We start from the raw sequence: 27,860 nt of genomic DNA on the forward strand, positions 1-27,860 counted from the left end.
CGAAAAACCGGTTATTTCTTCCACATTGGCTCTCGGCGGGTCGAGCCCGGGTCAGAAATGAACAAAGATCCGAGGCATTGTTATTTATTTCACAAAAAGAATAGCGCTTTGTTGTGTTAAAAACCCCGATACAATTAAAAACGGCAATAACGACTAAACCCAATTAAATCAAAAGCGACTGAAACAAAAGCAACTAATTTCCAGAGCTTCCCGAATACTGTTGTATCTAGACCGCCATGAAGTGCAAACGCAGGCCTCATGAAAACGCAAGGTAAACAGCAGCGAAAACACTGAAACGCAAACATATTTGCCTGCGATCCACCTTAAAAGCCCGAGACATTTTTGGATGGAAACCCACATTCAACCTGGAAACAGGGAGACCAAAAAGGCTGAAATCAACAGTTAGCATCATCGTAAGCGAAAAGCCACCTACCCTTTGTATGATTTGCAGGATGATTACCCAGGGGAGCTTCATCTAGGGAGGGAGGGGAGGAGGTTAACAGTCGATAAGTGACTCAAAGAACAGACCTAGCTCAATCGGCGATAGTGGCGCCGCCCCTAGCGGTCGCCTGCGCCGGCGCTCCGGTTGACTCTTGCACTTTTTAGTATTTTTTTCCATTTTTTCCATTACATTACATTTCATTTAGCAGACGCTTTTATCCAAAGCGACTTACAATTGTTCAAACACCGACGGACGCAGCCATCAGGAGCAATTAGGGGTTAAGTGTCTTGCTCAAGGACACTACAGCATGCTAGCAGGAGGAGCCTGGGATCTAACCAGCAACCTTTAGATCACTAGACCACCAGCTCCACCGCCTGAGCTACCATCCCCATGCCCTCTGGCTTTTTATCATAATGTACGCCAAAAAAGCATTCTTTTTTTTTTTACATTTCACTGCATATATGTATGAAAGTATGTATATGTAAGTGACAAATAAAAATCTTGAATCTTGAAATCTTGAATCTTGAGAACCAAAAACAGAGAAATAAATGTATCCATCAACGTATTGTGTTATAACTTGCAAAAATGTCATAAATTGACCTAAAATTACCACCTTTGGCAATGAGTATCTTGAACCTATTACCAGTGGTGGAAAAAGTACTACAGTAGATCAGCCGAAATAGTACATTTTACTTAAGCAAAAGTACAAACACGATGACACAAAATGAATGTCATGCAAGTACTGCACTGGCCTTTCTACTGTAGAAGTATACAAGTACTCGCTTTTAAATGCAAGTTCAGTATTACAAATAAAAGGCTGTGTCATATCGGCTGTCTGGATATAACAGAGCCTATAATGCTTTATATAAAATACAAAGGACAAAGCTCATGCATATCCTGATTAGTTTACAAAAAATTCTTACTTACACACACACACACACACACACACACACACGCACACACACGCACACACACGCACACACGCACACACGCGCACACGCACACGCACACGCACACACGCACACGCACACGCACACGCTTAAACAGTGTAGCGTTACCATGGTGATATGGTCGAGGATGCGGACGGTCTCCTGGTGGTTGCAGCAGCAGAGGGAGCTGAAGAGGATCTCCACCAGGTGTCTGGTGTCGCTCCGCCCTTCCTCCGCCAGCCACACCACCACCCGCCCCAGCAGGAAACGCACGGCTGGATTGGTCAGGTCTCCGGCGGTGGCCGTCGGCGCGGCGTCCACGGCTTCTCCGTCGCTCAGCTCCTCCAACATCTGCCGAGGGAGAAGCAGGTTTCACTGGGGGGGGGGAGACGAAAACTGGACCCCCGACAATTTTCCAGAGTCCGGTACCGACCGAACAGCTCGCTTTGCAAGTCGGATGGCTCAGTAACTACTGAACTAACAATACAGTTCCTGGCATCTATCAACAGCTACATCAAAATTAAACTCAAGGACCTGAAAGGTTTTTATAGCACTATTTTGTTCCCCATTTTCAATGACTTCACGCAAAACAAATAATACATTTTTAATGTGATCTTTATGAAATACAATGTCATTTTCGTCTCATTGTCTATTATTTATATTAGTTACAGCCTTATCTATTGTAAGGATCTATTATTAATCTCATTGTCATCTGGCATTATAAGTGTCTATTTCCAGCAACGCTGGATTAAATTTCCCTGGAGTAATCTGTCGTAAAAGCAATTCAGGAAAATCTTTATTACGTTATTATTTAAATAAGAAAACTAGGAGGAAGAGTATTCAAGCACTTCAGCACAAAACTGGTCTTTTTTCAAGATATTCCAGTATTTAGGTTTCTGGGGATGAAATTCAAGCACTTCAAGCACCACAAGGACGTACGTAAGAACCCTGTAAATAGTACTTCATTATCTGTGGTTTCAAATGAGGACTAGTGTGGCACCACCTCAAAGACCTGCTGGAAAGGACGACACAACACTATTGGCTGATCCCTGGCTTCCTGGATCGGGGACAGCACTTCCTGAAGGATATATGTTCATATCCAAGTATCCATATCCATATTCAAGTAATTTCCCACTGGGATTATTAAAGTATTTCTGATTCTGATCCCCAGGCTCCCACCCGAAATCACCAGTACTTACGGCGAAAACCCTGGCCGTGTGGAAGGAACGCAGGAGGAGGGAGAGGAAGACGAGGTGTCTCTCGGACTTCTTCTCGTTCACGTACACCAGACAGAGCTGTGCCTGTTGGCACACCACGTCCTCCAAATGCCGGGTCCTGAGCGAACCCATCGCCTTCTCGGGCGCCGGGTTCAAACCGTCCGGGGAGGACTTCCTGACGCCGTCCTCCTCCACCGGCTCCGAGAAGCAGAGCTTGACGGATTTCTTCCTGTGCCCTTGTTTCCTGGAGACTCTGTCGGGGTAGTGCATCACCTGAAAGCAACCAGCGGTACGATTTGTCAACCTGGCCCCCCTTTCAAATGACTATTTCGACATTTCTCGCAGGAATGTTCGGCAATTTTCAAGCAATTTATTTATTTATATATATATTTTTTTTTTAATCCCGGTTCCCATCATTTCCCATCTTCTCGAAAGGAGAGTTGACATTCGAACGCTCTGCCCGGCCGAACCGCATTTAAGCAAAGTGAGAAGCTGCAGCGGAGTGGTAAGTTTTACTCAACGACGACACATTGTTGGGAACCAACATTTTAAGAAAAATAGCAAACCTGTACTTCATAATTAGTGCCGCCGTCGCCGAATTATGCCCTTGTGACCACGCCGCCGCCACGAGAATCTCGCGGGACCTACACACACTTCCCCAAATCTTTCCCGCCTGTGTACGGCACTCACCTGGAGCAAGGTGGCCACGCCTTCCAAAGCTTTGGGATCTGCCTCTTCCGCGTCGGTGGTGTGAACGAGCAGCAGACCCAGGCCCTCCCAAAAGTCTCCCACGAGGCTACTGAAGACGTCCAGACTGCCGTTGTGCCCGTCGCCGCCGTGCAGACCCGCTCTCTTCTCCCAGGAAATAAGCATTTCGGTGACCAACAGGAAGAGGGGACCGTTCTGCAGGGAGGGGTTTCCCACCGCCCTGTCCAGTAGCGGTAAAAGCTGGCAGGGAGGAGGAAAAGATATCAAAAAGATGAATCGAGAAAAAAAATAAAATAAAAAGTCCAAACTGAGGCTCACACATTTTCCAAAGTTGCTCCATTTCCACAATCACATTTCCGTCCGCATTTAAGGGTCATGTTGAAACCGCTATTAGAAGTGCGGCAACGATTAAAAGGAGAATTTGCCGCAGGCGGGTTGAAATTAACCGTCCACCCGAATCGTCTTGCTCCGATGTTCAATGTCAATAAATGTCTCTTCTTCAAAAGGTGGATGTGTGTCACGACGGTATTATGGATTTATACCGTGACAGCAGCGTAAAACAAACTAAAAACAGTCAAAACTCGTCAGATGAGATGGATGGACGACGCCTTTTTGAAACCAATTCCCGCAAAGCACACATTTGTACCTGCTGGGAAATCAGCATCCTTCGTATCTTGCTCTCCTCCTCTTCCTCCTCCTCCTCCTCCTCCTCCTCCTCCTCTCCCGCGTTTTGCAGAATGCTGAACCTCAAGCACTCCACCACAGCAGTCACTATAGCCGCGCTTTCGGAGGAACTCGACACCGCGCGGTCACTGGACAAACTGAGGACGACACAGGGATAAAGACAAAAAACATCAGAACACATGCAGTGCCTTAATGCAGGGTTCATTCTGGCATTCCAAAATGGAACTCAAGGACTCTCAGGTACTGTCCCCCCACCATTTTCAAGGCGCACACGCACACACACAATTAATTAAAATATAATATTGTCAAGTCTCATTGTCTATTATTTATATGAGTTTATATATATATATATATATATATTATTTATATCATTGTCATCTACTATTTTAAATCTCTATTTCCCACCATGCTGGATTAAATGTACATTTCTCTGGCATCATCTATGTCGTAAAAGTGATCCTGGAAAATGTTATTGCGTCACAATTTCGATAACAAAACCAGAGGCAATATCACAGGTTTTCAATGGTGGTGTTTTTTTTCACCCCCTTTTTCCAAGGACTGTTCAAGCACTTCAGCACAAATAGGGGGCAATTTTCAAGGTATTCCGGTATTTACATTTCTGAGGGCAAAATTCAAGAGCTTCAAGCACCTCAAGGACCCGGTAAGAACCCTTTCAAAGTCACACGGTCACCTCGGTTGCAAAGAAACGTACAGCACCCGGGCGGGGAGGCAAAGTTTACCCCTGTATGAGTGAAGTGAAGAAGGTGGTGTGGAAGTCCAAGGCTGGGCGGATGACCTCCTGTGGCAGCTTGCTGATGAGGGGCATCATGTTGGGGTGGAGCGCCGTAGCCATGCCCTTGCCACCGTCTTTCAGAAGCCCCCACAGTTTGGGTAGAAAGCCTTTACGGGCATTCACGTGCGTCCAGCTGTCCTGCAGTCACGGCGGGAAGATCCAAAAGAACGCGGAAAATGTTGGGTGGGTCCTTCAAGGAGCATCAGGATTTACACAGCAACCATTTGCAGTCAAGAAAATAATAATAATAATAATAATAATAATAATAATAAACTGACAGTTTATTTTTACAGTTCTTTAAAGTTCTTTCAATTCTGGAAAAAAACTCACTTTTTCAGTGCTTGTACACATTTGGGTCTCTGAATGGGCCTACTTACACACAAACTGTGAAATAAGAAAACCCAGTCAGTTTTTTTTGTTCTCTCCGTTTTTCCTGCCTCGGTAATTAATCTCGGGATGAAACAAGCCGTTCAGATTTGCGACCCCTTCCTACGTCACATGGGGCCTCGGCAGAATTAGAAGCCCCCCCCCCCATCTGAGTAACCCCACCCACGGCTGGAGAATAACAACTATGAAAGTGGGCAAACTGCTCTGTTGGTTTCACGGAGCAGCAAAACTCTTCTACAAGAAAGGAAATGGAAGGAAAAAAAAAAAATCCCTGCGCGCGTGTCCCCCACAAGCTTGAAGCGCGGCAACGAAAGTCGGAACAAACTTTTCAACTACGTCTTGCGGATCTAATAGGAGCGAAGATTCAGCAACTGGACTGCTTATTTCTCGCCTTAAATGTGTTCAGAAACAGGTTTTTGCGGACTGATAAGGTGAAATAGGTGAAAGTTTACAGACTAAATACAACGGAACCCGGACGCCATGCTCCAACCCCATTGGCTCAGAGAACCTGGAAGTCGTGCTCAACCCCCATTGGCTAACAGAACTAGGGGCCTCAGGAGGGAGGCGCCAGCCACTGAAACAGACCGTCCGGAGCAGGGTGGGTTTAGAGGCATGTTAGAATGGCTAGAATACATCATCCCAGTGGTGCCCCTTGCGAGGTCCCCTTTAAAGTGTGTCTTTTCCCAAACCAAATGTGGGGGGAAGTCGGATGAATTTCTTCCAGTCCTTGTTCTTTTTCATTATTTGAAGACAATCTTGGGCCTGTTACAGACGCTGCGCAAGCTACAGTACACTAACGCAGGTGTGTGTTTTGGGGAGGAGTCATGAACGGCTAATCCACAAGCGGGTACCAAAATCATTAATTTGGTCCGAGGAAGCATTGAGCGGGTGGCTACCAAGGAGGAATGTATCACTTTGAATACGCTCAATTGCTGGTGAAAAATATTGGGGGATTGGGGATTTATTTTGTGTGTTTGATTATTTTTAAATATTTCTCTGGCTGTTCTGTAATTCCGCAGTTATACATTGCTTTTCACCACGGTAAGAAAAACGTCATATCGTCACAGCCCTAAGCACCGTGTCGTAATATATTGGAGTAAAGCAGTTCTGCTCACTTATTTTGCCTCTCTTGTGAATTTGAGATTTGAAATTTACCTTACTGTGAAATTTCTTACCATTACATCCCACTATGTCCTTTGAATACGACAAGAACACACAATAAAATAATAAATGAATTAAATACGTTCATTTATTTAATACATAAATTAAATAATTTTTAAGCCGATTTATTGGAACTCTAAGTCCTAAAATGCAATGCCTCCCCCCCCCCTCCACACACATGCACAAGATTATGCAAGAAGCACCGCTGCCATTCCATTTACGTCCACCCGAAAACAAAGAAAAATAGTATTCGTATTTAGTGCCTTGATGGGAAATGCGAGGGATCGCATGCTGCACTCGGTGAGTGTGGTTGAGATAAGCATGAATGTGGCACAGGCGGCCGTTCACAAACAGACGTGCGCAAAATAACGCCGACGTGCACTCACGGGAACGGCCGTGAGGACGTGGAGAACGGCTTCCCACAGCTGGGGCAGCACCACGGGATCGGTCTCGTCTACGCTGAGGAGCACCGTGGAGCAGGTCCGCGCCGCCTCCGCCTGGACCAGGGCAGGGGTGTACTGGCACAGGGCAGACACCACCTCGAAAAAGGCCCCTCGCACCTGGAGACACCGTGGGATGCAAAGTGATAAAAATCGCCCAGCACAAAGAGTTTCCGGAAATGTTTGGTTACACATCTTTGCACACCCTAGGCGCAATGCACAGTGTTAATTCTGGCGTTGCAAAATTAAATTCAAGTACTTTGATTCAAAGCACTTTTCTCTCTCTTTTTTTTTTTGTGTCAATTTCCAACCATGCTGGATTAAATTTCCCTGGAATAATGTGCCGTATAACCGACTCTGGAACATTTTTATTACGTTACGATTTGAATAACAAAAATCAAAATCACAGGTTTTCAATGACGTGGCGTTTTTTTTCAAGGGCTTTTCAAACACTTCAGAACAAAGGGGGCTATTTTCAAGGTATTACAGTACTTAAATTTAATAATACATAATAATCCTTTTTATTTATTTTTTTGGTACTTTTTTGAAGGAGCCATTCATTGTATTTGCATTATGCATACGCTCCTCTATTTGCGGTGGGGTCTGCCTTTCCTGGGCAGGAATTCCTGCTCAGACCCTAATTCAACATCCTTTAAAATAAAGATAACATTTTGACCACAATTTCATGCTATTACCTGTGGCGTCTTGTGTTTGCCATATTTCCAGAACTTTCCTGCACTGATCAGATGTGCCAGTCTTTCCTCCAGGGCATTTCTGTCCGTCTCCCGGAGCAGGCTCAACAGCCTCTTGACCCCCAGCAGAGAGCTCGTCACCATGCGGATGAACTTGGACTCTCTCTCCTCCTCTGGGACACTCCTAAAGCGGGCGAGCATAGTCAAGAAGACGAAGTATACTCAATAACAACTATTCACTTTTTTTATATGTCGTTCCATGCCACCAGGGGGTGCTCAGAGTGATTCCCTGACTCCTATTTCCATAGTGAGTTGCGGGTCGTAGGATTTCTTTAAGGGGGAAGGGTCCTTGGCACAAAATCATCACTGTTTGAGGGCGAGTGTTCTTTACAAGCACAAAGTCTGTAGTTGCCGCAGCAAAGTGACATATGTGAGGGGGCGTCAGCAAAAAAATACTACTATGTATGCTGCATCGACACGGACATGTCTTGAGTGATATATCCATGAAAATACCCCACACACACACACACACACACACACACACACACACACACACACACACACACACACACACACACAAAGTCTGCAGAGAATACTCTAAATAAGCGGAAAAATGCAATTCGTATCAAAATCCGACGTTTAACATATTTAGAATGTTGAAATGCTTCTAAAAGGCCGAGCAGTCCGTAGATGCTTGACGCCGAGACGCCGCTGCGTACAATACTGCGGCGTATTGTACGCAGCGTACAATAGCAACTGCTTGGAGAGCTGGTCGTAAGTCCCAACGGTGGTTAAAAGGGTAGGTCGTTAAGTGAGCAGTACCTGTGTTAAACATTTGAAAAATATCCCATTAAGGTTCATTTTGAACAGATAAAAAAAAAAAAAAAAAAGTGCCATTAATTTGCGATTCTTTTAAGTTAATTTACAATTATGAACAATCATGCGATTAAATCATGCGATTAAATATTTTAATCGCATGATCTTAATATACGCATACATAAAATAATATAATTATATTATTAATTTCTATCGGATAAAGCCTTGCTAAATTGCTGCTAGTCATTTGCGTCGAAATGTGCTGCTCCGGAAAAGGGGGTTGACATGGGGAGCTCTCCGAGCGAGAAACAGACAAAGGGCAAAGTTTGCCTCGGGGGCTTGCACCGAAGCGTCCCAAAATCGCCGCGTCAAATTATTTTATTATTATTTTTTTTTAACCTAGTTCTAAACACGTCTTTTGGCCAAAAAGACCAAAATCTTGGCCAAAATCTTTTTACTTACTGTATATGGCCACATTAAGAGAAAAAAACAAGCCCCTCCGGCCCAAATCACCAAGGTTATTACTTTGAGCGGATAAACACGGCGGGGGGAGGGACACAAGAGCAAACTTACTGCGGATCGCTGAGTGTGTTTGCCGTATCTTTCAGCAAAGTATCTTGAAGTACCTGGGACACAACAGCGGGACCAGAAATGAGTATACTTTAAGCGGCTACGGCTTTGCGACGCAACGCATCCGTTGAACGCTCAAACTCACGTTGAGGGCTTCGTCCCGGCAGAAGCTGAGGGCGTCCGACTGTTTGCCCGGGGGGAAGGCGGCGTGGAACACCCGGCAGGCGGCCGAAGCTGCGGGCGTGTAGGTGTCGCACTGGGCCATCAGCCAGTGGCCCATCAGGCTCTTCAGAAAGGGGGCCAGACTGCGACGCACTTTGAGCACCAGCTGTTCAAACGCCTGCTGCGTGGCCTCCCTCACGCGCCGGTCGTGGTCCTGGCGGACACACGAAATTTCAGCGCCGCATGGCACCGGAGCGTACAAAAAAATAAAAAATAAAAAAAATAAAAAATAAAAACACGCAACCGTGAGGTTCCGGATCGTAGAAGGTCGGCTTACCACGGAGATTTTGCAATAAATCCTCGGCCAGTAAGGCAGCACGCCTTTCACCACTTCAGCGTCTCGTTCCTGACACATGGCACCAAACTCCTGAACGGCCTAAGAAATGGAAATACGGTGCGTCAGGCATCAGAGGTTTTTTCAAAACTGAAGACCTTTTTGGGATAAAATTGCAACCCAATTTAAGAGCGACGTTCAAACAGAACATCTCTCTCTCTTATTCAACAAGGATTCAACAAGGTATTTCAGGTAGGTACTATACATTTGGTGCAGGGCAGAGGTAAGTGTCAGGTAGAAACGGAGTAGGTTATAAACTATATCAACAATAAAATTAGATTTTAAAAAAAAATACCCCTTGTGCACATAAATCAACAAAAGTTAACAGGAAGTTGCACTTGTACTGCCGTCCATGTGCCAAGTACCTTCTTCTTTTCAGGTATTTGCCTCCCACGGCTGAGAGAATCCCTTGCTTGTCTTTTACATTTTTTTGTTGATCTTATGCAATTTGTTTACAGCATTTTGTGATTTTTCTGGTCCATCTGCGGTCATATAATCTTGCTTTACGCCCCACCCGGCTCCATGGCAGGTTACTTGTTGGCCATTAAATAGTCATTAAGCTTAAATAGTTAGGCTTTTTTAAATTTTACTTTAATGATATGGTCTGCAGTGTAACGCTTTCAAAGTCACCAGAACAAACTCCTAGTATATGTGACTTGATTCTGATTGAATGTATAGTTTGAATAGTTGCACGTTCACATCGCATGCAACTAGTTATTTAATGCCTTACATTTGGCAAACTGAATTAAAGATATTTTGGGATTGATTTTACACTGCATATTAAGAACATTACCAGAACTGCATTTTTTTCCCATCTTCGCAATAGTGCCAAGATATGGCCCATCCTATCAATGAGTGATTTGGAGCATTTTACTAACATTCCGCCATGATTCTTGTAGTGTGTTGCTCTCTGGTCTTCCCCATGACTAGCAGTAAAATCCTCCACTTAGTACACAACGGTGCGGCAAGAATTTTGGGTAGAGCGGGGTACACACGACAAGATAATGAAGCCGATTTTGGCGAAAACGGTGAGCACAGTCCTGATTTTCTTAAGGTCGCAAAGATTATGGTGCCGGATTATTCTGTGGTGTGAGGTATGTTACGATGGGTTTTTTGCAATTTGCAAGTGTTGTAGCCAATTTGATAAGTGCTATAAGTTGTGTAAATTTGGCTGTTGCTACTTTACACGAGCACCAGAGGGCATAGGAAGGTAATCGCCATAGTCGTGTAGCCTACATAGGGGAGTCACAGGTGAACAGCCGCGTGTGCGCCTCTGGGCTGTTTTTCGGTCATGTCGTAGCGCTAGTATTTTTTGTTTCGTTTCATTTTTACGAGCTTGTTTTTTGATTTTATATAATTTAGGCAGTGCACCCAGCTTTTGCAGCCGTATTTAATCTATATATGAATACAGTGTCAAACGCATAGTCCATGGCAGACCTCATTTTTGGCAGCAACACGTGCTGGAAATGCCTTCAAATTCCCTCAAGTGGCCTTTCTTGCTGCGCGATTGCCGCTACAGCAAGCGTTAAACGTGTTCAACATTTACGATCCAATATCCTGCAGTGCGGGGGGAACCACTGCAGGATAGGGGCTGTGGATTGTCACGTGGAAAAGACCAATAGCCGGGTCGAAGCCAGGTTGACTGAAACAGAACAAGTCATAAACACAACAGCGGCCGTGGCGGCAAATGCAAACGCCGCGAAGCATAAAGTTACCATGTACAGTCCGTATTTCCGCTGTGATTTTTTTCCTTTTGTATTTTGTATTTGTAAAATAGCGCAAAATAAGCAGCATCGCTTGTTCTAGCCTGTCGTCCGCAGTGTTTGTTCACTCCGAAAGGCACGTTCGATCGCACGACATCGCCGTTTTCCTTGAGAGCCCCCGGACTCTTGCGTAGCTCGTCTAGGAATGGACTCTGCTCGTGTGCGGCGCGCTGTCTGGCCAAACCGGGGCTCTCCGCACACCAGGGGAACAAGGGTGTTGAATGGCGCTGAGACCAGAAGGTTTCGACGACGTTCCCTCCCCTCCACGGGCCACCTCGCACCGGCCTCCCGGTTCGCCCCCGGGTGTGACTTTAAGGTTCTGCAACTGAGCAAGATAATACTACGCGGCAGCTCCCCAGCTCGCCGACTTTGTGGGTACCCGATGTACAACCTCGGGCCTTACGCTCACAGCACGCTGGCGGCCGGCGCGCTGTCTGGCCAAACCGGGGCTCTCCGCACACTAGGGGAACAAGGGTGTTGAATGGCGCTGAGACCAGAAGGTTTCGACGACGTTCCCTCCCCTCCACGGGCCACCTCGCACCGGCCTCCCGGTTCACCCCCGGGTGTGCCTTTAAGGTTCTGCAACTGAGCAAGATAATACTACGCGGCAGCTCCCCGACTTTGTGGGTACCCGATGAACAACCTCGGGCCTTACGCTCACAGCACGCTGGCGGCCAGCGTGCTGTGAGCGTAAGGCCCGAGGTTGTTCATCGGGAACCCACAGACTCGGCGAGCTGGGGAGCTGCTGCAGTAGACGCCAAAAGTTTAAAAAGAAAAAAAGAAGCCCGCAGTCTCCAGAGCGTTCCCACATCCGGCCCCAGTACTCTGGAAAACCCTACCTGTGGAAATCAGCAGAACAGACCCGCGTACCGTCTCGTGTATTAAGCTGTGATATGTCATATTACGTTATCACCGTCGCCCGCTCCTCCTCCTCCTCCTCCTCCTCTTGTTGTTTCTGATGGGGGGGGGAGGTCCTCCCTCGGCGTGTGAAGCGCCTTTTGAGACTGTATTGCGATTCAGGGCCAAATCGGCTCGACCCGGCTTTAAAAAGGACCCGCGGACGCCCTGTGGAGCAGCACTTGTGACAAGACGTGACGCGACGCGTGGGTCGAGGGAGAGAGAGAGAGAGAGGCGCCCGGCCACACGGGGCGACCCCCCCCCCCTCTCCCCTCCCACGAAGAGCGGCGGCGAACTCGCCTTCAGCCGGGTGACGGCGTCCCTCTTGGACAGCTTCCGGAGCACCAGGCGGAAGTCGGCGTCCACCAGGTTGTCGATCTCCTCGGCGCCGTGCACGGCGGGGACGTAGCCCGGCTCCGGGGTGGCCGAGGGGCCGAAGCCGACGAAGCCCGGCACCACGCCGCTCTCCCGCGCCAGCAGCTCGGCGGCCCGGCCGCTGCTGGACGGCTGGGGAGGGGGGACAACGGCGGAAAGGTGAGCCGGCGCGATAACGGCGGTTGCCTCGAGGGCACCCGGGATAAAGTCGTACTCACCCGGACGTTCCCCTTCGTTCGCTGTTTGTTTTTGCCTCCCATCGCCGGCGTCTTTCCCCCCGCGGGACCGCGAGCGACCGGGCGGCTCGACGGACGCGGCAGGTTTGCGCAGGCAGGCCCCGGCGCCGCGCGGTGACGTCACCGTCACCGGGTCCCTGGCTTCCGCTGCCGCGCTTCAAGGTAAAAGACCCGAAGACCCGCACGATGAGAAACGTGCTCCAGGGATTTGTGGCGAGGTCTCCACCGTTTCCCTGCGAGGTTCCCTCGGGGCGTTCTCCGGAGGGATCCGTGTCGTTTTATTTCGCCGTCTAATTTTGTTTTTTTGTTTTATTGTAACCGGTGCAACCTTAACCCACAGCGGACATTCAAGATTTCAAGATTCAAGATTCAAGAGGTTTATTCGTCACATACATATACGTACTTTCACACCTATATGCAGTGAAATGTGATGCAACGCACCCGGTGATAACACACAATATGTCCTTGGAAAAAAATAAATGTCTTTCTAAAAGACCAACTACTGACTCCTAAAACGTAATACAGTCAGTCGAATACTTATAGAATAAAATAAAAAATATATAGAATCAAATAAAATACAATAAAAATAAAATGGAATGAAGACATGACTATATTTAGACTATTTTGAATTTGATTTAAACAAAAAAATGAATCAAATCATTGGTGGGAAATAAACAGTCCCCGTTTGCATCGGTTGTGTGCGTCAAACTGTGCGACGCTGACGTCAGCGCCGGAGCCCGGGGGGGGGGGGGGGGGGTTGTGTGTTTTTTCTCGTCTTCTTCGGTTGGGTGTGGATGCGCCTCTTGCGCCACCAGGCGGCAGTGCAGGTGGACATGTCCACATTGTGTCAGATCTTTTACTATTTTTAATTTTTGTTCGACGTTCGAAATAATTTCATTGTGCATTTTCGATGGCGGGAATGTAAGAGATTGTAAATGACTGGAAAAAGGATTTGACAAAATATCTGGTCTTTATTGATAGAAAATTCGATTGTGATATTATTTGAGGCAATTACTTTTGTTCAATGAAATGAGCAAAAGTCTATTTTCATAGTTCTGAAACTATGGGACAGTACACGTAGCCATTTGCATATGTTTCATTTATGCACAAAATGCAAGTTAATGGTCAATAAAGGTCATAGAATGATTTACTTAAAAATATTTTTTTAATAAATATAATTCTATGATCAAATCTCACCTTTTGGGTAATACTCCACGAGATGATACAGTTGATAAATAAAATAAAGACCAAACAAGGGAGACATAAGGCTAATATTCAGCAAAATATTTTAATATAAATTCAATAAACATTTTCATAATTTACAAACATTTACATATAATTAATCCTAGTGACTGATTCTGAGTACTTATTACATTTATGTAAATATTGCTATACTTAAATATTGAGTGACTTGAATCATTTCCGCTCCATAGCACATTTTCCCCAATAATAATTTTCCCCTAATATATATATTTTTTTCCTGAATCAAGAAATGGCTGTTCATTTAATGTAAAGTTGTGTACAGACAGTCTTATATTCCAGAACTCCAGAATTCAAAAACACCTAAATGAAATCACTTACTGAATTTGAGATGACCTAAGCCATTTACCCATTGACTGTTAACGCTCATTCGGCACACACTGCTAATCAATACTATTGTCGCTCCATGAACAGTCACTACACAGTTCCCATTTCAAAATTCCAGACTGACATTTCCAGACTTCTCGGTAGATCTTTCAGACCATATTTGACACCAGAGTACAAATAGGTGCTAGATGTTTATGATGTAAATAAACGGTATGAAATCCAACTGTTAACATGCGGGTTACATTCTGAATATGTACGCTGTTACGTTTCCAAACAATTGCCAGAAGGTTGTAGCTGAGTACCGTAGCTCATACTGAGGCGGCGCTGATTTGCAGCTGTACGTAGGAGTGTGCGTTGAGCCGCACGCCATACTTCTTGCCTTGCTTTCAGCGACGTCCAGCTCTCTCACTCACACACACACACACACACACACACACACACACACACACACACACACACACACACACACACACACACACACACACACACACACACACACACACACACACACACACACACACACACACACACACACACACACACCGTGGTCAACATTTTGGCTGCCTGCTCCGAACGCCATGAAAAGCACTTTGCCTGCATGATCAATTTATTATTACAAATTCTGAATTTTACATTTTGGAAAACGGAATAGGGGTGTCTGGAAAAACATTTATTTTAATTTTTTTTTTTCCATACCTATCCGGACCTGGAAGTGACTCAAATCAAATTCAATGCTTTTTCACAGTGCCCAAGAATCTACTATCTAATACTCTGCAGGTGCCCCTGAAGACAACACTTCCAGGGGTTTCCTACATGCTGCAACGTCTACCATCTCTCCAACTGGATTCGGTGACAACACTCTAGTGTCTGCTGGAAAAGGTGGTTCCCGACACCTACAGATCTCCACAAAGAAACAGACCTGCCAACCTGCACGCATGCCAGCTGAAACTACGCAAAAAAAAGTTTATTTATTTATATATATATATATATATATATATATATGCATGCGACAACCTGTGGTTGTGTAAGCCCTCCCTCTCCTCTCAGTGAGCTGTACTTTATCCGCCAAGGTGTCACGCTGCATTGTGAGCTCAAATGGGAAGTGGGAGAGTTATAATGAAGCACAATCATGTGACCGTCATGTGAACATACAAAACGTGAGATGAGCCCATCGATCGACCGGTGATCGGTCGGTTTTTCACCGGCCGATCAGTGTCAGTTATATTGTCAGATTTTGTGCGTCTGTGCAGCTGTCCTGTCACGTGAGTGTGATCAGATCACAGGATGTATTTGTCATGGACGTACAGCAGATCAGAAATAGGAATCTGCAGGTCAGACTTTAAAAACATCAGAAATAAGAATCGGCCAAGAAAATAGCAACCGGTGCGTCTGTAGTTGGTAAACATGTTTGGTAACTTTATGAGATGATGCATTTCAAGGGGTACGGTGTTAATAACTAGAGTCATTTTGCTGCAGTAACTCAAACACCACAGAGACTCTGTTACACTGTCGTGCTACTTTAAATATTTTCCTAAGGTCGGCAGGTCTGGGGAAATAAAAGTATTCATCAAAGTCGGATAACTTTAAAATGGGTTTCAATATTTACTCTTCTCCGGGCTTCATATATCAAATGGAACCTGTCTGTTCATGATGTCATACAAGACTTGGCTTGGCGTAGTCATGTTCATTGTTTGGATGGATGGTTAAAGACGGTACTTGGAACAGTATTTAAATGAAAATTACTATATTAGTTTCGGGCAAAAATCATATATGGTTTTGAGGTTTCAAAACCTCAATTCGTTAAAAGGAGAACTGTGAGACGGAGTAGTGCTTTACTCAACTTTAAATTGTTTTGGAGTTGGGTTCTGGGATTAGCCTCGCACACTTACAGGGAGCAAATTGATGCACTTATTGAAATAACTCAGCATGTCAACATTTAACATCTCACACCGGGCTCCGCTCACATGGCCTGCACCCGGTGCCGCTCCTCCTCCCAGCCATGCACACATGGAGGCACCGATTTTCTTGCTCAAAGAAAAATAACAGAAATAATAAGGATATGCCATTTTCAAGTTGTGAGTCCATTCTCTGATGGTAAGACCATGTTCGCACGGCCCCTTAAAAAAAAGAGCATTAAAAAAAGAAAAAAACAAAAACAGAATTTGCCTATTTGATCATGATGAAGAACTGTCGTCTCCAATTGTAGTTGTCATCTTTTGTTGCCACCGTTTTTAGAACCTTACGGATAAGACTGCAAAATAAGCACAAGAGCATATATTCCCCCAACTTCCCTTACGTTCCCGATCGAAGGAAACGACTGCGACGTCATAATTCATCCCACCCACTTTCAGTCAACCGTCTGGATTGGCTGTTGTTAATTTGGCTGGTGCCAGCATGCGCAGCTCATCTGAGGAGCGCACACAGCGCGTGCAGACAGCCACCGTGCTGGAGACACGTGTCGGGCAATCACAGCCTCCCATCTCTTCGGACAGCCCCATTTCTTAAGAAAGTGAAAAATAAAAATAATTAAATCATAAAATTAAATGGAAGAAGAAGAAAAAAAAAAAAAAACCCTTTTAGGCGGTGGTTTCGTGGTCTGTAAGACGGGCCCAGCTTTCCATAAAAGCAGCTCCACGTTGAGGTAACACCAAAGCCACAGGGAGACTTTGGCGATTCCGGGTTCAGGCTCCGTGATCCCAACCCCCCTCGGGCCCTTCGGGCCCCGCGACCGGATCCCGCCTCACCCCAGTGTGATGTCGGCTCCCGGCGGAAGCATGGACGTGTACCGGGGATCTAGTTTGGGCACGAAGCCTTTGAAGTCCCTTGAGGCCTGGGTGCCAAACACGTCCAGCAGCTGTCGGTTCATCAGAGCGAACCTGGGCGTCGAGAGAATGGGGGGGGGGGGGGAGGCGTGTTTCAGCCAAACGGAGTAGAGACTGATCCCACACAAATGTGACGGGCGTAAAAACCTACCTGCCCTGGGTTAGCCGCAGGAGGAACTTCCAGTACGAAGGCCGAAGATTCTGCATTTCCATCACAGCCTGAGAGGTCGGAGAGAAGAGCACAGCCGCGCGTTGGGACCACGTCGTAGGGGGTTTTGCCGTCGCTCGAAAGAGGCGGAGCGGTACTTACGGCCTGGAAGCAGATCGCCGTGGAGATGGCGTACAGGACCGTGTCGGCGTGAGGGAAGTAGGGAAAGCGCCCGGCCTCGATCCCCTTAAAGTACAAGGTCTGGAAGGAGAAGCGAATCACAGCGGCTCAGCTCATCGGCTCATCAGATCGCAAATTGCGTTTGAACCAGCGAAGTGGATACGATTTCTAAACAGGGTTTCTCACCTCCACCAGCTTGGAGAAGAGGTACATGGATATCGACGTGCTTTTGTAGAAGAACATCGACATTCCAGCCAGAAAACCTGGAGATCACGGAAGCGAGGAAAAAGTTGTATTCCTTGGGAACAAGCCAGAGTCGGCAGGTTCTATTGGTCCAGTGACCAGACGCCATCTTACCAGCAATGAGGGCATGAAGCTCGTCGTCGATGTTACGCAGCCAACGCAGGAGGCAGCTTGTTCCCTGTGTTGAAATAAAAACATTTTTGTTTTGTTTTTTTTAAAGAAATATTCATATTATGGAGTGAGATCAGCCCGCAAAAATAAAAACCTGGTGGAATGTGTCCGTAACCCTGTGGAACCGGATTCCGCTGGCTAGTTCCCAGTCCCAAAAAAAGCCCCCCCGCAAGTGAGGTACTCTTCGGTTTAGGCAAATTTGGAAATGCGCCAATAATCTGATTGTTGTAATTGTTTTCTCGTGTCTGAATGGAATTTAAACCTTGTCAATACTGTGTGTGCAGCGTGTCGTGTGTACAATCTATAGATCCACCCAAAACCACTTCCCCTTTCTAAGATAAGACAATGGGGGGGGGGGGGGGGGGTTTAGGGTAATATAAGTTAATTATGTTTTGTTTTTTGTCCAGATAGTGGACACATGGTTTGGAATACCCTAGCACACCACTGTTAACACGTTAAGTAATATTTCTTTTTAAACCACTTTTTCCCCCCATTCAACAGCACTTCAGTAACAGAATGCTTGAGCATCTTTTCCCCCGGGTATCCTATGTGCGTCTCCTTACTGCTTTGTGTTCAACAGCATTTTAATTTCTGAATGAATGTCATCGGCAAGGTGACACATATTGACGTTAATATATGCAAATCCCTTGGATATACACATGTACTTCATTTCCAATCAATTGGAATTTATGGAAATCACCCACTCATTTGCAAGCAGATTGCACCTTCCTGAAATGCTCCTGAATCCGGATTGGGTTTTTCCACAACCGCACAAATATATTATATCCGTACACTTTCTTAAAAAAAAAAAAAAAAAGAATATAAAAACAGAGCGTCAAGAACATCAATCCAAGTGTATATGCGTAGGCCTGAAAGACGAAGGTAATCCTAATCCCAATGAGACATCACCGAGCACCTTCTGAGAAAAGATAGGTACCTTGTAGATGCTGACGAAGGAACCCAGGAAGGCGCCGAGCTGGAAGTTCTCCTTGTTGTAGAACAGAGAGGGGAGGCAGGAGGGTTTGGAGAACATCTGCCTGAAGGCCGAAGGCACTTTGAGGCAACACTGAATCAGGTAGCCCACGCTGAACATCCTGACAAAGCCCTAGACGGAGCAAGACCACCACTGTATTACAATTCCTGTACCTCATATACAGATCCTGTATAAACAGTACGGTAAAAGGTGCATGGCATTATATTACAGGCAATACATTCGAATGTCATATTATATTTAACATCATGAACATTGGATTGCAGCATGGTTATATGTGGTAATAATTAACAAATCCAGTAATATTGCAAATAACACTGTGGTTGTTATTATAGAGATAGTGCTGTTTAGCAGGATGTGCAAAATAAGACGGTGCTACGCTTCTTAACTAATTAAGAGATTTGTGTGAAAATAACCAATAAATAAATAAATAACGAACTTTGCGGGCAGCCATTTAATCAGCCCTTAGGCATTCTGTGTCATTATAGGCGGATTATAAACACAGTTGGCCCCCAGGCACAGACGTCTTTTCGACAACAACATTAAATGTCTCTACTTAAAACTTTCATCTTCCGTCAAGCTCAACATCCTGCTCTCCATTCTCATCAGAAAAATGTTTTGCATTCTTTTTCGGACGGTTGACATGTCTGTAAATCTGGCTAACCCTAGGTATAGAAGAATCATAATTTATTGATCTCACAGGTGCGATGCGCACACACACACAAAGTTTGCCCTCTGCATTTCTCCCATTCTAGCTGTCCTTCCTCCAGGAGCAGCCCTCACTTTGTTTGGCGCCCGGGGAACAATTCCAGGTGTGGATCCATATCGTGGACAGGACAGTAAAGTATGCTGCATGTTATTAATTGGGCTCCATTTTTTTGTGTTGGACGAGACTCATGTGAGCACAGGGAGAACATGTGGGCAAACTCCACACAGAAAGGCCCACCTAACCCATCTGCGCACGGTGCCAACAGCGGCCCAGGCTTGAATCCAACCCAGGACCCTCTTGCTGTGAGGCAGCAGTGCAAGCACTGCGCCACCGTGCCACATATAGTGAACGCTTCCGTGTCAAAGCTGTCAAAAAGGTCTCTCTGCGCAGCCACAAAAATCACATGGGGATTTGAGTGCCCTAACCACAGCATTAAGCTCGATATAACTTCCTTTTCTTTAGATGAGCTTGAAATTCCTTGTATTTTACAGACATATTACTGGCACTGTCATAGGGCATGGCAATTTGCCAAGTTTTATCCCAGCTCTTGCACTATTGAGACATCACAGCCAAGCTCTCCCTTTAGGGAGAAGGAAGGAAGGAAGGAAGGAAGGAAGGTAGGTAGGTAGGTAGGTAGGTAGGTAGGTAGGTAGGTAGGTAGGTAGGTAGGTAGGTAGGTAGGTAGGTAGGTAGGTAGGTAGGTAGGTAGGTAGGTAGGTAGGTAGGTAGGTAGGTAATACCAGTGATAATCTCAAATCCAAACAATCTTTCCTCTACAGGGCCCATTTTGCTTCGTAAGCAAGGTTCATTTGCCCTACATAAACATATATTTTAAAGTGCTAAATGCTTCTAGAGCCGGCATTCTCGCGAACTGTAATGGCCTACACTGTCAAAATCAGCTGTATGGCCACACAGCTGCTGATCTGGAGGGAGGCCCGTGCTATATGACTCAGGGGGCCCTATTCAGACAGATCAGGAGTGGAAAACAACCGTTTAGGCTGAAAATGACTTCACATTAGACGCCTTAGACTATAACACAGCACTTTAGGGGCAATAAATAAAGTTGGTGACATCACATTAGTGCATCATCATGCATCAGGCTCTGGCGGAGGGGCCGCCCGAGCCCTCGGGTCCCTGGGCAATCCATCCATGTTTGTCTCTTTGCTCAAGAGCACTTCACACACACTTAACTTACTCAAATACTTACTTTGACGCAGTAAGAAATACAGTTGTCTTGGTAATGTTTACAACATTTATGCCTGGGACCATGCTTGCACCTAGAGGATATAAAAAAAAAAGCCATTACTTAGCACATTGTATGCATGTGTGAGTGGCACTGCATGAGAAAATACGTTTCCATTTACTTACACCAAGTCCAGCAGCCTTCTGGTAAAGGCGAGCAGCGTATTCCTACTGCGGCCAGGCTGCGCCGGGGCCTCCTCAGCCCTTTCTTGGGGCCTGTGGGGGCCCAGCTCTGCTGCCGCGTGAGTGGGAATCTCTTCCTTTCCCACGATGAACCTTGAAAAAGAAAACACGATGGCACTCTAATCTCTACCACAGCAGCACCGGTAGAGCGCCTTGCCGGCCGCCATCGGTAACGTGAGCAAACTCACTTCAGTGCGGAGAATGCAAAGCCGTTGAGACCATCTTTCGACCTATAACCGGGGAAACAGCATGTTTAGCACAAACCACAAATCAAAAAAACAGCTGGAATCAGAACGACGGAAGCGAAGGGCACTCCGACGCATACTGACCTGAAGAAGAACATGTAGAGAGACGCGGTTATGCAGAACAAGAGAACCTGATGAGGAGCAGAATGAGACAATTAAGGCGTGCAAGGTACTCTGCGTTATACCCAACTGCGGCGAGCCAAGGGGGCGTGGTCAAGCCGCCACTGCAGACAAGGCGGTGCGGGCTCCCATGCCGGGGCCGCTCGGCTGATGCGGATCGGGAGAATCGACGGAGGGGCTCCGGATTCGTCCGATCCCAGACCAGCAAGTAATACAGAGTTTGTTGTCGCCACACTTGCGGGACGGCACGCTTGCGGGACATGGTGCTGACCGGGCAACGAGGAGTGCTCGACTTGATGATTTTATTATTTGCCTGCGGGCATATACGTTGTCCTTTTGGCCCAGGAGCCACCTTTTTGGTTGAACTATAAATAAATAAATACATGCCGACTGGCGCTGTTTTGCCTCCGCCTGCCTCGTCTTCCTCATTCCCTGGCCCTGAGCCGGAACACACCTCCACACCAACTTACTCTTGTGCTATGACTTTTCTAATACTTCTCTGACATTAGATGTACAGCAACATAGACACTTGGGGCGAGGCGATAGATCAATGTTGTGGTATGAGACTAGATATGGTCTGGGATTTTGGTCTCTGTGATATAACTAAATGCTGTCATTATATCGTCGTCATTATATTACAGTTACTAAAGTAATATAATGACTGCTCTAACCAGGATTCATTCTGGCGTTACAAAATTAAATCCAAGGACTTTCAAGTACTTTTTTGAAACACTTTTTTCATTTTCACAGACTTCACGCAAAACAAATATAATACATTTTCAATGGGATCTTTATTAATTTAACTATAATATAATGTTGGTCCCATTGTCTATTTATATTGGTATATCTATTCTATATATCATTAATCTCATTGTCATCTACTAATATAAGTGTATTTCCAACCATGCTGGATTCAATTTACATACACCTGGAATAATATGTCGTAAAAGTGATTCTGGAAAATGTTCTATTACATTACGATTTGAATAACAAAGCCAGGGGGGAATATCACAGGTGTTCAATTATGACGTTTTTTTCCAAGGACTTTTCAAGCACTTCGGCACAAAAGGGGCTCTTTTCAAGGTATTCTAGTACCTAACAGGTACAAAATTCAAGCACTTCAAGGACCTGGTAAGAACCCTGTCTACATTACTTATGACTTGTGAAAATTTTGTGTGTGTAAATGTTATGAAAGCACCAACAGTCATCCCTACAAATCAAGATCCATCAAAACAAATATTGATATTTGATTCTGACACACACACACACACACACACACACACACACACACACACACACACACACACACACACACACACACACACACACACACACACACACACACACACACACACACACACACACACACACACACACACTACCTCTCCATGTTTGAGGGGGCTGATGATGCCTCGCGTCACCGCCATGCGGAACAGCGTCTCTGTGGCCTGACGACACAATTGCAAAAATGGCAGGGGAAAAAAAACATGATCACAGAGACACAGATCTGGTATAGGGCCGAACGATTTGAGAATAACCTAATTGTGATTTTTGGATATTGCGATTTGCTATGCAATTTATTTTTAAGTTCCTTATCTTCTGTTTTATTCACTTAACACAAGCAGCAAATCATGACCAACACTAAAATGGATACAGTCAACAGATAAACTGCTCTTTCCTGTAGACCAGGCCTACGTGTTATAATGAAATGAGATGAATTGATGCATGAATTGATATGAATAACATCTTTATTCAACTACTGAATTATAAATAGAAAAACCTTCAATCACAGCGGAATACATTACATTACATTTCATTTAGTCATTTAGCAGACACTTTTATCCAAAGCGACTTACAATTGTTCAAACACCGACGGACGCAGCCATCAGGAGCAATTAGGGGTTAAGTGTCTTGCTCAAGGACACTACAGCATGCTAGCAGGAGGAGCCTGGGATCGAACCAGCAACCTTTAGATCCCTAGAACACCAGCTCTACCGCCTGAGCCACCATCCCCCGGAATATTGATTGATTTAACTTCAAGCCTTGTAATTGTTAAGAATTTGAAAATTAACATTCTAAAAATGATGCGGTGTTCCAGCAGAAATGTATTATTTTTTATAAAAATGTTGCGCGCATACGTCCACATAGATCCTCTTTGTCTGCACAGATTAATGAGCTTTATCCGAGCGCCGCTCCCTGCACTATATTTTTTTGTCCCTGCAAGTGCAGTGACAGCTTCATGCTATTAAATAAAACAAAAAAGGTATTTGGAAAAGAGGCAGTGTTTCCAAGCTGTGTCCTCCTCCCCCTCTGGAGGACACAGCCTGGAAATTGTTGAGATTGTAATAGATATAATACATTTAAACTTTTGTGGGGGTTTTTTCAGAAGGAATATTAGAATGTAACTTTTGGCCAATGTTGACAGCCCTCTTGGTTAGATTGTGTAACAATTTAATTATTTAGTTATTTTAATAATCACAGCCTTTGTGATTTGAAAATTGCCTTTGCTTACATTGCGATGTCTGTTTGAATTGGATGAATCATTCAGCCCTGGTATTATATATGGTAATCTGGTATTTATGTTACCGTATCATAATCACAATCTTGATTTATGCCTGTATGCAAACTCAGACCCCGCCCACACATGCGCAATTGTTCTTTCACACATTGAGAATGCGCCAGAAACCAACAAACAATGGCGGATTACCAGTGTGTTTACATGTGGCTAGTACTGCTACGTTTTATGTGGATTATTTTCCCGTAAATATCCTGTATTTTTAAGTTTGGCAGGTTTGTGTTGTTGTTGTATATCCCACTCAAGAAGAAGTCCATCAATGCGCGTGCTCCCGACATTCTTCTGTGATGTTTGACAGAAAATAACTGTGGTGTTGTTTTATTGCCTCCCCCACTGGCCTGGCTTGCAAGGGCAATTTTTTATTTATTTATTTATTAAATACCCATAAAAAGGTGGATGAGGCCTCAGTCTTACGTGACTATTCTGCCGCGCGTGCATTGAGGACATAATTTTCGCCAAAAGCCCTAATTTCTCTCTCGGTTGCATCAACTGATGACAAACATTACGTTTGGTTTTCAGTAAAGAAACTAAAACACCAGTCAATTGTGTGGATAATAGTGCTTTAAGACTGCTTCGGTGTACAAATGTAGTGAGACGGTATTATTTTCTCTCTTGCCGATCTACCGTCAAATTGATATTTCAGGAGCCTCTGTACACATGCAGTGTTTGGATATGCAAGGCCTATCCCAATACAGCATTTTTGCATGAAGTCTGTTACATTACACTCTCCAACGCAGAGCTCCCTGACTAGGGCTGCCATAGTTACCGCAATGTTACACTATGGCAATATTGTGAAGCCATCCGCGACCGCTAAATTCTTTTGTTTTGTTTTGTTTTTATGTTTCATGGGGCTTTTCCCATTTAACTGTAGCGTGTGTGTATTTCATTTAATATAAATTAATAATAATGAAAATATGGTGACCGGTAGGGCTGTAGATATTGATTGATTTATTGTAGATGTATTTAATTTAGTCCTGTTTGCCGCTGCTGCTCCATCGCCTAGCTTATCGCTTGTGAAAAAACTTGCTGGGGGCGCTGTAAAGCTGGTGGTCACCCTGAGCCCGAAATGCGACGGACGGGGGAATATTATATATATATTACATTTATAAAACAATGTTAACATCAGCCCTTGGCCATGCTGGATTTAATGTACATTTTCCTGGCACCATCTATGTCATAAAAGTTGTAAGGTTGTCGTAAAAAATGTCACAGGTTTTCAACGATTCATGTTTTTTTTTTATGGACTTTTCAGGCACTTCAGCACAAAAGGGGGCTATCCCCCCCAAACCCACACACCCCCACGTTTACACATTTCTCTAAATAAAAACACTACTCACCAGGTTTGTCATGTAAATTGTAAGCAGTCCTCTCCTGGGGGGGGACAGAGTGTGGGAGTCAACCATGATTAGTCTGATAAACAAAGTTTTAAAACCAAACACGGTGATGCTGCAGATACAGTAACATACACAACACGATCATAGTCGAAGGAGGGAAATGTTGATTCCACCTAGTGCTGTCGACCCATGTCTTTTTAAACGATGCAACGAATAGAGAGTGTAATGAAGAGGTCCAACCTGCTCTTGCGCTCTATTAGAATGGCGATGTAGGAGGCCGGCAGCGCCGCTCCAAAACCGGCCGACCAAGAGTAGAAGCCTCCGAATAGTTTCCTGAGGAGAGTAATTGCTAGTTAAAGTCTCAGCCAACACTAGCCATTTGTTACACAAATATTTGTGGGTAGAGTTGTTCCAATACAGCTTAAAATGCTGGACCAGGTATTGGGAGTATGTGAGTCTATGCACCGATCCAATATCACATCATTTGTCATATGATGATTTCACAGGTTAGGGTTAACATTGATGTTGCACTACTGTTTCATACTGTCACTGTACTATTTAAATGTCTCATTTTACTAAATTGTGGCTGCACTTCAACAGTTTTTAAAGGAATTGTTATTTGTTACCCAGATTTATTTCTTAATTTTCAGTTATGACTGACTGTCAAACTAGATAATAAAAGAAGGTTCTATGGCATTTATTCTCTGTTTGTATGCGCATGTAAACAGATTACAGTAATACCTTAAGCTGACTATTGGTCTTAATCAGGGTATTATGTATGTAAATGATAGATACACGCTGAAGGGACCAACCTGAGGATGCAGAAGAAAACAATGTAAAGTCCTCCATTAGCTGCGAGGAAAGACATGGACAGCAAGATTTCTGGAAGCAGCCTTTTCTTATAGTACTCCTTCTTCCTTCTTCGGAGGATTGCCGCAATCTGCAATGTGTCACAGCGTGTTACAGCCGGAAAATACAGAGACATCAGACTTAAAGATGAAGTAGGACGCCACCGCACCACGTCAGTCAATTAAAGGGGCTTTTTTTTTTTTTCCTACCCATTTTTAAACAGCTGCACTACAAGGCCAACCTCCTACACCTGTCGAGATTCAAGATATTTGTAGTTGTGCCATGGATCATACAAGCAGGATGCAATGAAATGAAAAGTCGGAAGAAAATCCGCACATATGTATGTACAGTGTCCGACAGGGAACACTATGTACGAGGGATGCCACGGTGAGGGGTCTTTCCTACCGGTTAATAAACTCATGACAACAGATTAGGCCTGGAAAATTAGTTGTTTTTTTATTTATTTTTTGGTGTGGGGGGGGGGGGTGATAAGCGTTGGCGCTGATACACAAAGATTAACAAAATGCGTTTATTTCTATTAAAGAAAAGGAAAACAGCGGTGGGGGCGGTGGGCAAGTAACGTAATTGGCGCACGCCCAAACACCGTGTAACAGCGGTAACCGCGGCAACCCTACTGTGCACAGTTGTTATTCACAGACGACAAGTAATGTGCAATGACGCAAGGTCCAACACACACCATGCTGCAGATTGAGATACATACAGTGTGCACTTTACACGTACACCAGCTCAGCCATACGTTTTGCGTTCTGTTGCCGATAATGTGCACTGTTTTAAACGCTGTCATAGCAGAGGTGTTCAATGATGTATTCTAGCATCGAGGCCATAGTTGGTGGTGGTGGTGGTGGTGTACTGAGCTGCATCATAATCAGCGGTGCTTCTAATATTCTGTCCCCCCTCGTGTGTGCCAATGTAATGTATGTGGTGTCAGCGCCACATCCGACTCTGACCTCGGTCACCAACATATCACTGAATCTACACATTTCCGACTTTCCGACGTCAACGCAAACCGAAGCGGAGAGCGGGCAACGCAGAAAACGTCGGTTAGAGCTCCGCTCAATTACTCGCCCTCGACATGAACTCGAAGCGGTCACAAGGCAATTCCCCAGCCCGCCGCCACACCGGCGGGCTGGGGAATTGGTCAACCAAAGGTTAACGAAAGGTTAACCAAAAAGGTGAGGGGAAGCAAAAAGCCTTTCTTTGTTTGAAGCCCGTTGACCACGGCGCCAACGAGTAACCGCGACCCGGACCCCGTTAGCTAGCTTTAGCTTTGGCGTCCAACTGCCGTGGGACGGGCGCCCGCGTCGACTTCTCTTCCGCCGCCCGCAGACCTACCAAATAAAGGGGCGCGTAAATCTTGAAGGACACCTCCATGGCACCGCGCGTCACCTCCAGCGCGGACAAGGCACACGACGGGTTCCAGGTGTGTCCTATCTCGTAGCAGCTGTGCGGGATCTTGCTGAGGGCGGCCATGTCTAGCGCCTGCCGCGGGGACCGACTGGGCGCACGACCGCCGCGCGTTCCCGAGCACGGGAGCGCGCACCTCGCCCGCCTGCCCGCAGGGGTCCGCGATTCAAGTTCAAGTTATTATTATTATTATTATTAGTAGTAGTAGTAGTAGTAGTATTATTACTGTTATTACTATTGTTTTGTTTTGTTTTTTTAATGAAAAACGGATCAGTAATCTATGGGTGTCCTCAATCTACCGCCCTCACAGACAAGTTGAGTAAAATGTGTATTTGGGGCCGTTTCGACATGCCGTCGTCCAAGTTTGATC

General features: G+C 45.3%; 2 protein-coding genes across 3 annotated transcripts in view; both read right to left on the reverse strand.

Annotated features, from left to right (window-relative positions):
* ltn1 (listerin E3 ubiquitin protein ligase 1) overlaps positions 1-12,739 on the reverse strand; it is a 30,520-nt gene extending 17,781 nt beyond the window's left edge. For both annotated transcript variants that reach the window (XM_080013358.1, XM_080013357.1), the window contains exons 1-13: positions 12,649-12,739; positions 12,356-12,562; positions 9,339-9,437; positions 8,985-9,215; positions 8,843-8,895; positions 7,457-7,637; positions 6,708-6,881; positions 4,721-4,911; positions 3,943-4,117; positions 3,279-3,536; positions 2,571-2,861; positions 1,501-1,722; positions 434-475 (exon numbers count right to left, since the gene is read on the reverse strand). In XM_080013358.1, the coding sequence (XP_079869484.1) occupies positions 434-475; positions 1,501-1,722; positions 2,571-2,861; positions 3,279-3,536; positions 3,943-4,117; positions 4,721-4,911; positions 6,708-6,881; positions 7,457-7,637; positions 8,843-8,895; positions 8,985-9,215; positions 9,339-9,437; positions 12,356-12,562; positions 12,649-12,690 (2,166 nt within the window). In that variant the 5' untranslated portion in view covers positions 12,691-12,739. The remainder of the gene's footprint in view (positions 1-433; positions 476-1,500; positions 1,723-2,570; positions 2,862-3,278; positions 3,537-3,942; positions 4,118-4,720; positions 4,912-6,707; positions 6,882-7,456; positions 7,638-8,842; positions 8,896-8,984; positions 9,216-9,338; positions 9,438-12,355; positions 12,563-12,648) is intronic.
* A 1,196-nt stretch (positions 12,740-13,935) lies between these two features.
* Positions 13,936-27,559, reverse strand: tmem135 (transmembrane protein 135). Its single transcript, XM_080013173.1, has 15 exons — positions 27,419-27,559; positions 26,029-26,156; positions 25,457-25,549; positions 25,220-25,253; positions 22,690-22,755; positions 21,272-21,318; positions 21,131-21,172; positions 20,886-21,035; positions 20,725-20,794; positions 18,755-18,922; positions 17,761-17,824; positions 17,590-17,666; positions 17,386-17,484; positions 17,227-17,294; positions 13,936-17,129 (listed from the first exon to the last, which is right to left on the reverse strand). Exons 1-15 carry the CDS (start codon positions 27,554-27,556, stop codon positions 16,994-16,996), a joined length of 1,380 nt encoding a protein of 459 aa, XP_079869299.1. The 5' UTR covers positions 27,557-27,559; the 3' UTR covers positions 13,936-16,993.
* Positions 27,560-27,860: the final 301 nt, after the last annotated feature.

Source organism: Zeus faber (assembly GCF_960531495.2).
Source record: "Zeus faber genome assembly, chromosome: 14".
In the NCBI taxonomy this organism is placed as follows: domain Eukaryota; kingdom Metazoa; phylum Chordata; class Actinopteri; order Zeiformes; family Zeidae; genus Zeus; species Zeus faber.